The 14589-nt window shown below is 38.8% G+C and overlaps 1 protein-coding gene across 8 annotated transcripts in view; it reads left to right on the forward strand.

The window, feature by feature from the left end:
• The window catches only part of ITSN2 (intersectin 2), a 140246-nt gene that overhangs the window by 58470 nt on the left and 67187 nt on the right, over positions 1–14589 (forward strand). For 6 of the 8 annotated variants that reach the window (XM_059132496.1, XM_059132491.1, XM_059132498.1 and 3 more), the window contains 2 exons: positions 3725–3864; positions 4831–4911. In XM_059132496.1, coding sequence (XP_058988479.1) covers positions 3725–3864; positions 4831–4911 — 221 coding nt within the window. The remainder of the gene's footprint in view (positions 1–3724; positions 3865–4830; positions 4912–14589) is intronic. The other 2 variants (XM_059132492.1, XM_059132497.1) reach the window with 1 other exon arrangement.

A 14589-nucleotide genomic window follows, 5' to 3' on the forward strand; every position in this document is an offset into this window, starting at 1 on the left:
GAAAAATGAAACAAGATGAAACCAGAGGGAAAGACAAATCATGAGAGACTCAATCTCAGGAAATAAACTGAGGGCTACTGGAGGGGAGGGAGGTGGGAGAGATGGGGTGGCTGGGTGATGGACATTAGGGAGGGTATGTGCTATGGTGAAAAAAAAACCCTTATAAATAAATAAGAATGAAATAACTAGTCATTGTGGTATGCCTTCCTATCTTCATAACATGTGTTTCAAGTATCAGTCAAATAAAATGTTAGACTATAGTTAAATAAGATATAGGTTTGGCTCTAACACAAGACTGTATGTACATTCTGGCAAAATCCTACACTAATGGAAAGAATTTCAGGAAATTCTACCATGGGACCAAGCCTGTGAAATTCTAGGTGATCGTGTACAGCAGTATTAGACCTAAGCAGAATGGAACACTCTTCCCAGACCTTTCATATCACCTATCTGATTCATATAAAGACTTTTACTGGCTTGGCCCTCTGACACCTTTGGAGCAAAATAGTCCAAGGCAATTTGTGGAATGTCACATTTTTCTTGACCCATTGTCCAACCAGGATACTGAAAAAAAGATCTCTATGTTGGATAGCATGCCAGTAACAACATAATAGAAGAAAGGTTTACTTAAAGAAAAGTGAATCTGCAAATACCATGTTAGAACTGACTGAAGTATTATAAATGTCTCCCTTTGAGTATCTGTTAGTCTTTCCATTCCGGGGCTCTTTCTTATACTTTTGGCTCTTTAGGAAGTCCAGTTAACAACATCCCTCATCTTTGCCCAAGTTCTGAACGAATAGAGAAATAAGGCAAAGGAGCAAGACATATGAGAGACCAAAAATATTGCCTCATTTTTGGTAAAGCTGGTATTGGACAGCCTGGCTTACCTGTGAGTGGGACAGTCATCCCTGTAAAAAACTGGGTGTACTGCAAAGTAGAACAGGTTTCCTGTGGGCAGTTCAGTCTCAAGAACACGAGGGACTGGAAGGGCCTAGGCTGTGTATGCCCAAGTCCTTAATCGTGAGCCCATCAGTTACTGAAGGGGTGGGAAGAAGTTGGGAATGGTATCCTAGTGAAGGGCCCTTCACTTGGAAGAAATACCAGGCATAGAGAATTTTACTTTTGTGAACTGTTCCTGCTGTGTCTCCCACCTTCCACTGAAATGGTCTGTCCACGTCTCTTCTCAGACCATCTTCCTTGCACGTAATTGTCTTCTTGGCTGTTCGAAGCATATCAGCCCCTACCTCACCCCTCCACAGGCATTCCAGAGGCTGGATGAGCAGCCCTCCTGATCCGTGCAGTCACAGAGAGCATAGCATCACTCTTGTTGTTGCAGTATTTGGACTGTGAATGGAATGTGGACTGTGTCTTATTGGGGACCTGGTAGAGCTAGTCTTTCTTACAGAATGCGATCCACCTGTTATTACAGTTATTGGTTCAAAATTGGAAGCTTTTGTTGGCAGTTTTCAAAGCACCCTGTATCCCTTAGATTCCTCTCTGCATCCCTGTTGCCGCTGAAGATCACCAACCGTGGCCAAGCACCATGCTGGGCAGTTTTCATGCACTGTGTCTTTTAATTTTTACAACAGCCCGGTGAAGTAGGTATTGTTATTCCCCTTGTGTAGCTCAGCAAAGCTGAGGCTCAGAGAGATTAAGTGGTTGCCCAAGGTGGTACAATAGTCGTTCTCAAATTCTTGTTTCAGTCTGAAGCCCATTGTACTACCACATTGCCTCTCTGGATTTTCAGTTTGCTCATAGATATGATCTATTCAAATCTAGTGTTGAAACATCCATTCTTCGTGATGCTTATTTTGAAGAGTACTAGGTGTGTAAATTAACTGATTTTTTCCACAGTGCTTGTCTCCCAACTGAAATAGACTCTGAACTACTTGAGGCTAGGACCCATGCCTTGTCCTTCTTTTTCCCCTGCTATTGAACCTAGTACAGTGCCTTGCACATAGTGGAGGTATAATTTCTTGAGAAAATATTTGTTGAAATACTGGAAAGCTACAAGATAATTATAAGAGAATTTAATTTAGCAAGGTGTCTGGGTAAAAAGAATGTAAAACCCAGCAACTTTTACTGTATATCAAAAGCACTTAGAAAATATCATGAACAGGGGCACCTGGGTGGCTCAGTGGGTTAAAGCCTCTGCCTTCGGCTTGGGTCATGATCCCAGGGTCATGGGATCAGCCCCGCATCAGGCTTCCTGCTCAGTGGGAAGCCTGCTTCCTCCTGTCTCTCTGCCTGCCTCTCTGCCTACGTGGGATCTCTCTCCATCAAATAAATAAATAAAATTTTTAAAATAAGAAAATATCATGAACAAAGGTCTCATTTACATTAGGATTCTCATTATTATGTATAAAGAAATGTGTAGCTGTAAAATTTTACTGCTAGATATGAAAGATTCCTGGATAAGTAGGTACATGTTATGTTCCTGACTCCGGAGCGCTGATATAGCTCAACGTTGTAAAGATGTTATTCTCTACTACTTTGTCCCGTACATTCAGTTCCATTCAGGTTTCTTTAAATGAAACCTGGCAAGATGATTCACAGATTCACCTAGAAGAGAACGTGCAAGATGAGGCAAGACTTGAAAAAGAATGACATTGGTGGGGAGAACACACTAGCTCTACCAGGTATCAAAACATGTTAGGACCCCTGAAAGAAATAGTACATTTTATGTTAATTAGTTGAATTTAAATTTTAAAAAATTAAAAAAAAAACATGTTAGGAAAGCTCTAGTCCCTAAAGTAGCGTATTATTGATCAGAAAGGAAACATAGAATGATGGAACTAAATATATGCCTTATCGTACTCTAAATTGTGAGATATAGCTCACAATTTAGAGCCGATAAGTTTGGCATTTAACACCAGTGGGGAAAGGATGGGCTTCCAAATAAGTGATCTGGAGGACAGTTGACGCTCTGAAAGGGAGGTAGGGAAGCTCTTTACCTCAATCCATGTACATAAATAAATTCTAGGTAAGCTAAGAGGTTAAACATAAAAAAAATACCTCTGGAAAAAATGTTATAAAAACAAAGGAAGACTTTTTTATAATCTCACTGTCGGAAACATTTCTTCAAGTAATCCCTAGAGCTATGAGGGAAAATATTTACAGATTCAATGATACAAAAATGAACTTTTTCATGATGAAAGACATCGATAAACAGTGCAGCATTGGAACTACAGTACAACAAGAATTTATAGCTGCTGTAGATCAGAAATCAAGACAACCCAACAGAAAGAAAAAAAGCAGTGGATGGGGTGAGGCAATCCAAGAGGGTGGCCAGTGAGCCTATAAATAGGTGTTGGTTTGATTTCAGTTGTTATCAAGGAAATACAAATTAAAATAACAATAAGGTTTCTTTTTTTGCCCATTGGAGAAAATGAAAAAAGGTTGATAATATCCAGTGTTGTTGAGAGTGTGTAGGAAATTAGAAACAACCTAATGGCAATCCAAAAGGGAATAGTTATATAAATTATGAAATAATTTATATAACTTATATAATTAAAAAAATATGTAGACAACCATAGAGTAATTTTATATTTATACATCTTTTTTTTCCAGTGTTACTACAATATAATTGGCATACACCACTGTGCAAGTTTAAGGTGTGCATCATAGGAGTTTGACTTAGATATATTGTGAGAGTAAAAGTCAATCACCAGTAGTAACAGAAGAATTTCTGCCAAGTGTAAACTATCTGATGTTTGTATTTCAGATTTAGGGATTGATTTGCTTCATAAAAAATCATTGGAAAAGGAAGAATTATGCCAAAGACTTAAAGAACAATTAGACGCTCTTGAAAAAGAAACTGCATCTAAGTTATCCGAAATGGATTCATTTAACAATCAACTAAAGGTAATTATCTTCCATAATATTCATTTTTAGTTAGCTGCCTTCTTACTGTCCTTGTTTTGATTTAGTGGAATGAGTAACTAAAGCTATTTTTGTTATATGTAGTATATTTGCATAATTTTTCTCATAATTTGAGCTATACCAGGTTTAGAAGATTGCTTTTGATGTTCTCTGTAGATACTATAAACATGGTTAAGTAATGAAACCAATCATTTACCATGGTTTCCAGTTCTTGATCGTTTTTATTGGTATCTGTACCTGTTAAGAATAAGTGCCTTTATCAGTTTAGAAAGTTGATCTCAGGCAACATGATCTTGGGCAAAATTCTAAGATGGTAGATACGGAAAATTATTTAAAATAGTTGTAATGGTAGAGGCTTTTATAACATACTAAATTCTTTCATTTGTTTCTTTGTTATAATATAATTAACCTTTATTAAGTAATGCAATAATCAGTGAAATCCAAAGCATAATCTGGCACTCTGAATTTTGCATGAAAAGTAAGTTCATGATCTATTATTTGCTGCATTGGCAGAGCAGATGTCGAAAACATCTACTGCATGCTTACCATTCTGTGCAGTATTAGTTGTATATGGAAGCCATACCTCTGAAAGAAGTATTAGAAGGTAAAAACCAGACTGATGGCACATCATTCCAATTTGGGAATAGTCACAGCTCTCTATCTCTTCATATGACTTTTGCTGACTTATTTAGAGTAATACTCCGCCACCTATAGAGTGAACATTATAAAGAAAAGAGATCATCGTGGCTTCAGTTCTGGAGGGGAAATTTTGGGTGAATAATGTTAATATTACATTATATATGAGCATATATTTTATAGAAAATTTTTTAAAGAAAACCAAATAATTTTTTGCTGGTGGACAGATAAGCCAGCCAAGTTATCATCCCTACATAATTTTTAAAAATTTGTACATAGTTTAATTGGCTTTTTATCTGCCTTATCTTACAGTGTGGGAATATGGATGACTCTGTTCTGCAGTGCCTTTTGTCTCTGCTAAGCTGTCTCAACAACCTCTTCCTCTTACTTAAGGTTATTTTCTAATATCTAGCTCCTTTTCTTTTGAGTTACTTTACTGTTTTCTTTTCTTAAAATCTAGACTATTCTTTGCATTTATGAGTGTCTTTGTTTGAAATAACATACACAATTTGGACCTTTTTTCTTTCTGTTTGCTTGAATAGCCTTCTGCTGTCTAACTGCCTGTTTGAGACTAATGCCAGAAATTTGTGGGGTTGCCCAGAGTAACCTGTCTCATAAGGAACTCAAGACACTTAGAAATAACTACCGATTTCCCTATAACATCCCTGTGCTTTGGGTTAACTGCTGGGATGATTACTGATTCAGTTTAAAAGAAAGCAAGGGAATGGGAGATTAAATCGTTTACCCATATCACTGAAAATCATTATTTAAAATAAAATGTATTTCTTCTGAAATGTAGGGCAAGGTTATGTCATGTATATATACCAGGCTGCTTCCTGATACTGCTATAAGGAAAAATCATAGCCAATAATGGAGGGGCAGCTTTAGTTATGTCTAGTTAGCAGGCCTCATGTTTAGACATGCTTGCAATTCAGATAAAAAATGTTCAAATCATATGCAAAAATAAATAGCTCACTTTGTCATTTTAGCACAGAGGATTTCAAATACTCAATGAATTTCTGTTTTAATATAGTTTAAAGAAAGGTGCTTTGCATTTAGCTCTCCTTGACCCTACATTCTGAGTGCATTCTGCATCAGTAGGGCAGTTGCATATATATGTATGTGCCTTCGTACATAATGAAGACAAGAACATGATAAGTGGAACTCACGTGTTTAAGCAAAGGTTGTGCAAGTTGGAAAGATGGTGTCAGCCTTTCCTTTATGGTTGTAGCGTGAATGGCCAGCTTATCTGGTCTTAGAACTTGTGCCATAGGTTGCATAAAAATTTCACCCTACATTTCTTCATCTACAAAATGAGGTTTGATGATGACTTGTGGGCTGTACTCACACATGTAAGTCTGATTATTTCAGTTAGCATTTGATTCTCCACAGGCCAGCAGATTATTCTTATCTCTTGTTTTACTTTCTTCCTTATGCTTCTTGCCTTCCAGCCTTTCACTGCTTGTTGATACTTTCATCAGAGGCAATTTAGGATTAAAACTAAGAGGGGATGAGAGTGGCCCGGAGAGTGTACTGTCCCAGAAAGCAAGAAAAGAGGCCTCCGAGAGTTATCACTGCAAAGCACTGCAGAGCAGTCAGCGTAGTCCTGAAAAATATGCATGGAAGGGCCATTTTAGTTAAGTGAGCAGAAGCTGAACTGCAGCAGATAGGAATGAATGGGGGTTAAGGAAGGGCTGAGTGAATGTGAACACCTCGGGGAGGAGAGTGCAAAGAAAACATGAGGTCAAAGGAAAACCTGTGTGTGTGTGTGTGTGTGTGTGTGTGTGTGTGTGTGTGTGTAAGAAAGACTTGAAGGATAAAGGATACAAAGTTTCAGTTAGGAAAGATGGATAAGTTCTGGGATGTGATGTACAACATGGTGACTCTAGTTAACAATATCGTGTTGGATGCTTGAGATTTGCTAAGATAGAGAAAACGGTTAAAATACGTGAGGTAGATATGTTCATTGACACAGTTTGGGTGATCATTTCCCATTGTGTACTAATACCGAAACATCAAGTTGTATACCTTAAACATACACAATTTTTATTTGTCAGTTTTATCTTAAGAAAGCTGGGGAGAAAATAATCAGGACCACCCTTGGAGGTGGTATCAGCTTTCTGTGAGGCATATGCTTACATGGGGAAGAGATTCGGTTGGGGTTGAGGAATGGAAATGGAGAGAACAGAGCTGGTGAGGTAACTGACCGAGTCTGTCTTAATGGTGATTTCCTGGCCAAGCCGAATGTGTTGTTGCTGAATTCCCAGCACCTGTAGGAGTACATGGTAGGTTAAGGGTGGCAGTAAATACTTGTGGAGTGAATGAAGGGTTTTGAATGTTCTCAAAAAAATATGCAGTACTTTAGGATTGATATATGGAGCTGATTAAAAAAAAAAAATGTAGAAAAGAATTTGTCAGAAAACATGTATTCCACATTCTAGGAACACTTGTGACTTCGTGTATTTTTTTCTATTAAGTAAAGGCTATTTTTTAAATGCAAAAAATGGGGGCACCTGGGTGGCTCAGTCAGTTAACTGTCTGCCTTTGGCTCAGGGTTATGATCCTGGAGTCCTGCATTGGAGGCCCTAGTTGAGCTCCCTGCTCAGGAGGGGAGCCTGCTTCTCCCTCTTCTGCTCCCCCTGCTTGTGCTGTCTCACACTCTCTCTCTCTTTCTCAAATAAATAAACAAAATCTTTAAGACACACACACAAACTTGAAGGAGACAGAAGGGAAGGGGAGGAAGGAAGGGAGAGCTTCAGGTTGAATATATAAGGTGGTGGTTATTGATAGAGTCCAAGGGAAGCAGATTGAGATACAATCCAGAGCATAGATTTAAGGGTTAGGTAAAAAGTCATTGAGTGTAACATATGGAGGAAAGATGAGTGTGAATGCAGCTAAATTTGCTTGTGGAGAGTAGGACGCTGACAGCTCGAAGACTTAAAATCAGAAGCAAGTTGAACCATTACAAGGAATCTTCCTGCGTAGTTGAGGACATGGAATAAGTTCAGCCAGGCTAGAAGTTGGGTGCAGAGGCAGGAAGTTGTATTGATTTTTGAGATGGGAAGATGAGGGAGTTCCAGTCTGGTGGCTTAATGAGGCAAGATTATTAGCTGGTAGTGAGAAGAATGGATGCAAGATTAGGGAGTTTAGGGAACTCCCAAATTCCCGGATTAGGGAAGATTAGGCAGTTCTGTTTCAGGAGAGAGAAGTAGGCATGAAATAGACATTGCAGTGGGGGTAAAGGGTGTATGCTTAGTAGAGGAAGACAGTACGTGTGCTGAGCAATGTTGAATGCCTTTGTGAAGTTGGAGGTCATGAATATAAATTGAAAGCAGGGATGCCTGGGTAGCTCAGTTCGTTGGGCTGCTGCTTTTGGCTCAGGTCATGATCCCAAGGTCCTGGGATTGAGTCCTGCATTGGGCTCCTTGCTCAGCAGGGAGCCTGCTTCTCTCTCCACCTCTGCCTGCTGCTCCCCCTGCTCATGCGTGTGCTCATGCGTGATTGCTCTCTCTCTCTCTGACAAATAAATAAATAAATAAAATCTTAAAAAAATAAATTGAAAGCAGCATGCCTAATTGTATGATTTTCTTCCCCACCAAAGTTCAGCTGCTTAGATAAAAACACAAAGAAGGGTAAAGCAGAGTCATAGGTTTACACAGGTTTGAAGTTTTAATAGACATGACAGTGAGGGAGGGACAGGGAATTGCAGATCTTGACACAGTAATTTCAGCAAAGAGGAACTCTGAAGTATGGACTGACATGAAGAGGTATGAGGAAAGAAAATTATGCTGATGAAAGAGGAGAAGCTGTTGGGGTCATTGAGTGTATCAGGTACAAGATCTCCAAGGATAAGAACTTATATTTGAAGAATGGGATCTTTCATCAGTGGTAGTTCTGTTTCTAATGATGACAAGATTCAACATAGAATAATGCAAATGGTGAGTTAAGTGGGGTAAAAAGGAGAGTTGAGGTTTTGATCCAATCCATGTGGTTGTCAAAACCTTGGAGAGTAGTGAACATTAATGAATGAGGATCAGACCAGGTGATCAAGAGATACCAATAAAGAGGAAGAGGAGGGCAGTGTTGCAAGATGGCATGAGCCTCAGGAAAGCATGACTTCATAAAAGGGAAGAGAGATAATAGTCTGGAAAGGACAGTGAGGAGCAAAGAAAATAACTGTAGTTATCTCCTCACCCTGATGTAAATGGAATATGTGGTAGTAAACTGAGAGAGAAACAGAGGAAAACAGCATCCTGAGGGATCAGCCAAAAGGACAAAGAGCTAAGGGAATTTCCATTCAGTGAAGCTATGCAGGTCTGTGAGGGGCTTCCTGAGCACAAAAGGAAGGTGCCCAGCAGTGGAGGGATTTGAGGAGAAGAAGGGTGGGAGATTGGGTCGGATCAAGGATGAACAGCATTCTAGAGATGAGGATTTGGGCGGTAAAGGGTGACAGGGAAGGCCAGGTGGGTTGGCAGGTGAGAGAAAAAATTGGCCTTTTTGGTCTTGGAGGAGGACAGGCAGTGAGTTCTAATTTGTGGTCTTTGAGACAGCGGAGCATCTGCTTTAGCCTATTTATGGTGGAATGGGAGTATAAGGTTTAAAATTATTTGTCTTAAGAAATTATGTTCTACTGGTCCCTGTCATATTCATGTATAGGATCAGTGGTAATTTTTGCTCTTTTGCTTAAGTGACACTAGGACACACAGCAAAGCCTGTGTGGGTCCAAAGATGAGACATTTGACATGCCCTTATTCCATTAGAGAAATTCACGCACTGTCGTATCTTTAGCAGTGAGTTAGTAGTGAGAAGAGTATTGGCCTCAGAATCTGAAGAAATGAGTTATAGTCCTACCAGTGCCACTTGCTAGCTGTGTAACTGTCATTTAACCTCCAAATTTTGCTTTCTTCATTTACAAAATGAAGCTGATAGTATCTGTTCTGCCTTCTTTGCAGAGTCGTAGGGCGATTAAATGAGATTGCGTATGTACAGAAGTGCTTTGTGAACTATTATGAACCATACAAATTTTTTTGTTGTTCTTATGAGAAGGGATCATCCTGAATCACCACAGTACTTTCAGTGCATTGAAGGTCACCACTGCTGACTTGGGATAATGATTGAGGAGGTACTATTCCTTTGAGACAAAGTGGAATCTGCCAACAGCCAAATTGGGGCTTATCACAGACCTCTATCCTAAATTTCTCCATTGGGGCTTTGTCATTCTGGCCTTACTAACTAGTCCTCATTACTACAGACAGTGCTTCTGAAATTGAGTTTTACTGATGGCCCTTCTGATTCAGGATAGAGGTGGGTGATCCCCCTTACTGTTTAACAGACTGAGAGAATGAGCACACTAGTGTTGTTAGTGGTCATTACTAAGACTTGATGTTGCCTCCTCATAATCAGAATGCTGCTTTTGTGTTCTTGACTCCTTTAGAATGGACATGAAATACTGTTGGTTTCAAATCCCTTTAATTCATTTAATTTTTAAAATGTTTCCTATCTAATAAAGATATTTTAGTAATTTAGCTGAAAGTGGAGTTAAGTGGAAGTAAATATAGAATCTGTGGTACAATTTGGGGTTTGAATGACATGGTGTAGATAATTCAAAAAGAGACAAGTCACTTAATCTTCTGAGTCTCAGAATTGGTCATCATTTTATCCATTTTACAAGAATGCTATCAAGATCAAATGTAGGTATTATGTGTAAAAACACTTTAAAGTGCTACACAGATGTTCAGAGTTTTTTGTTTTGGGGTTTTTGGATGTTAAGTTTGAGGTGCTAATTTGCGTTCTGCCAGGATTTTTTTTCATGACTAATAAAAATTTTTTGTATCACATTATATCACATTATTGAGCTAAGCTGTATTTTGTCCATCGAATCTCTCTTAAGACCTGGCCTTTGGAAAGAATATTATATCCTTTTTTTTTTAAGATTTTATTTATTTATTTGACAGGCAGAGATCACAAGTAGGCAGAGAGGCAGGCAGAGAGAGAGGAAGAAGCAGGCTTCCTGCTGAGCAGAGAGCCTGATGCGGGGCTCAATCCCAGGACCCTGGGATCAAGACCTGAGCCAAAGGCAGAGGCTTTAACCCACTGAGCCACCCAGGCGCCCCCATTGTATCCTTTCTTGAAGCAAAAATCAGAATATAACATTACTTCCTATCACTATTAAAGGTATTCCGTATTAGTGGTTTAAGTTTAGCAAGTTACATCTTCCATTTCTACCAGGATGGCAGAATAAGTACTCTCTCTGAGTAATGAGAACAGTAGAAATAGGTGCTGGATTTAAAAATTTTTGTGAGTGCTTTGTTGAGTCATGTTGAGGTACACTCAGGACTAAAACTAAGTAAACCAATCTTAAACCAAGTGGTCAAATTTAACATTACCAAAATGGCGCAAACCAGCATTATATGTCTCCTGATACATTGCGCTGAAAGAAGCACATCACTGCTGTATTATTTTTGCCAAAAATAATTTCATCTAAGTGCAAGGAAATAAATTAGACACACCCAAATTGTGATTTGATCTATGAAACAGCTGACTGACCCGCACTCTAAAAATGTGAATCTCATAAAAGATGGAAGAAATCTTTATGATTTAAGGAGACCAAAGAGCCACTCCTAAAGGACACTAAAGAGTCATGACAGCAAAATGCAGTGTGTGACCCTCAATGAGATCATGGATAAGGGAGAAAGCTATTATTGAGGACAGTATTCACGGTAGTGGGGACACTTTTGAATATGAATTCTGTATTAAATATCACTATATGGCTGTGTTAAATGTCTGTAATTTAGTACTGGCATTGGAGTTGTAGTTAACGTGGAATAGTGATGAGGTATCTGGGGTGAAATCATCAGCGTCTGCGAAAGTTTTCAAAATAAAAAGAAAAATTTAGAGTTGCACAATGTCAGGTGTTTGTGAAAATGAAACAGTAGATTAAGTTTATTTTTATTTATTTTTAAAGATTATTTATTTATTTATTTGACAGGCAGAGATTACAAGTAGGCAGAGAGGCAGGCAGAGAGAGAGAGAGAGAGGAGGAAGCAGGCTCCCTGCTGAGCAGAGAGCCCAACGCGGATCTTGATCCCAGCACCCTGGGATCATGACCTGAGCCACCCAGGCGCCCCGATTAAGTATATTTTTAAGTTGTAAAAGTGCTAAGTAGATTAACCACCAGTAAATATCAACAGTGGGAAACAGAGTGGTGGGGAGTAGTGTAAATTAACAGACTTCTCCTCAGTCATATCAGGGGTCAGTAGCTGCTGATTCATAAATGAAGATGTATTGATATTAGCTAGGGTTTATTAAGGGCTTTCTCTGGAACTGACATGGTTCTAAGTATCTTACTTATTGAATCCTTACATTAACCCTGTGATGTAGGTCAGTATTATTCCTCTCCACATTTCACATAGGAGTAAGTTAAGACACAGAAGGTGCCCAAGGTTATACAGTTGACCATAAACGGTTATATTGGGGAAAAAAAGATGAAAATGTATAAGCTAAGCTTTCACCTTAAGAAGCTAGAAAAAGACTAGTGTAATAAAGCAAAAATAGTAGAAGGAAACCAATGAAACAAAAGACATTAAATACAGGGAATCAAGAAAGCCAGTATTTGACTCTTTTAAAAAGATTAATAAAATTAAACCTTTGGCAAGACCAATTTTAAAAGGAAAGAAGGTAGTAATAAAATTAGGAATGAAAAGGAAATAAAAATATAAATGCTGCAAACATTAGAAGAGCATATTGGGGTGCCTGGGTGGCTCATTTGGCTAAGCAACCAACTCTTGGTTTCAGTTCAGGTCATGATCTCAGGGTCTTGAGATAGAGCCCGCAGCAGCCTGTGCACTCAGTGGGGAATCTACTTATGGATTCTCTCTCCCTCTCCCCCTCAGTCTGCTGGTGCATGCTAAATGTAGATGAACAAATTACGACTTGCCAAAACTGACTCAAAATATAAAATATCTGGACAGCTCTATTGTTATAAAATATTTTAAATCTATAGTTTAAAATCTTTCCTAAAAGAGAAGCACAGAGTCTTTACTGGAGGAACCAGTAAATCTAGTCTTACATAGCTGTTTCTGTTACCATTCAGCCTTTTGTCTAAGATAAAGTGTAGTCTTACACAGCTGCTTCAAAATACAGAAACGGGATTATTCCCAACTTATACAAAGCTATCAGAGACATATCAAAACATATAAGAACAGTGTGAGAAAATATCATTATGGGCCAGTTTAATATAGAGGTGAAAATTCTAAAAAAATATTAAAAAGACAAATGTAGAATTTATAAAAAAGGATAATCCATAATGACCAAAAAAGTTCATTTATCTTAGTCATGCAAAGGTGATTTGACATACAAAAACATGTAATTTGCCCTATAAACAGATTAAAGGGGGAAAATAGTATGTTTAACTCATTAGATGCAAAAAAATATGTGATGGGTTGCCTGGGTGGCTCAGTGGGTTAAGCAGCTGCCTTTGGCTCCCACAGTCCTGGGATCAAGACCCACATCAGGCTCCCTGCTCAGCGGAGAGCCTGTTTTTCTCTCTCTCTCTACCCGCCTCTCTGCCTATTTGTTCTCTGTATCTCTCTGTCAAATAGATAAATAAAATCTTTTTATAAAAAAAAGTATGTGAGAAAATTTTAAATCCATTCATGATTAAAACATGAAAAACTTAATAGCAAATTAAGAATAGAACTTCCTTAACCTGAAAAAGATCTGTCATTCTCTTAAGACTGCGACAGTACTGTCCACAAGTGCTGATTAATTTACTTGTCCTCAGTTAACTCATCTATTGAACAAGGGCCTCCTGGAAGCAATGACTTAATCCAGAGGAATGAGTCTAGTGATAGGAATTGCCAAGATTATTGCAGTCAGGCAGAGGAAGTTTCTGGCAAGCCTTATAGTGCTCTTCAAATCTTATTAGTATGTGTGACTATTGTTTATGCATTCTCATTTGTTTAAGAAATATTAATTAAATATCCACATAATACCAGACCATTTTGGGTGGAGATACCTTGATGAAAATCAGTCCTGTTGTCACGAAACTCAGTCCATTGTTGGAGGGAACCATACAGTCAGGAGACGCTGATTATGATAGAGGAAGGCACAGGATGCCTTGGGGAGCATGGGCAGCTAATGAACTCAGACACTGCAGGAATGGGCTGGTGAAGGAAGACTTGAAACAGTATCTTTCAGGACACGTTAGAGGGCTAATCTTGCAGCCATAAGAAGATCAGATGTTAATTTGGCTCCTCTTTACTCTCTCTTAACCTTACAATTCTTTTTCTTTATGACCTCAGCCAATAATAATAGCTAAACTTCCTATGAACTTGCTCTGTGTCCTCCAGTACTTTATAAATACTAACCCATTTCATCCTCAACAGTATTGTGAGGATTAAATGTACTAGAGTGCATGTACTAGTGAGGCATGTACTAGAATTAACTGCATTTTACGGATGAGGAAACTGCAAGTAACTTTCCTGATGTTACTCAGCACACCACTGACAGAGCCTGACTCAGACTGATGTTCCCAGAGTCCTTATCACTAAGCCAGACTGCTCCTCCATAGATTATAACCACCATATCCTTGTGGTTTTCAGTAGAATTTAGAGAAAGGTGTGACCAAGAGAACTGTTGAAGCTGAGATTTGTGGAGACTTGCTGAATGCAGTATTTTTATTGTTATTGGCTTAAGCTGCAAGTCTTTTTTTGTTTTTTTTTAAGATTTTTATTTATTTATTTGATAGACAGAGATCACAAGTAGGCAGAAGGCAGGCAGAGAGAGAGGGGGGTAGCAGGCTCCCCGCTGAGCAGAGAGCCCCATGTGGGGCTCGATCCCAGGATCCTGAGATCATGACCTGAGCCGAAGGCAGAGGCTTAAACCACTGAGCCACCCAGGCGCCCCTTAAGCTGCAAGTCTTGATCTCAGACACTTTGGATGTAGTCTTCACACTTACACCGCATTGTACTCAGATCATATCTATCACTTAAATCAAGTTAAAAGGATCCACTTATAAGATATTTTATTTCTGGAAAGAAATTGCATTTCTTGGGTTTTGGGGGAGGTTGT

This window comes from Mustela lutreola, chromosome 9, assembly GCF_030435805.1.
Source record: "Mustela lutreola isolate mMusLut2 chromosome 9, mMusLut2.pri, whole genome shotgun sequence".
Lineage (NCBI taxonomy): Eukaryota > Metazoa > Chordata > Mammalia > Carnivora > Mustelidae > Mustela > Mustela lutreola.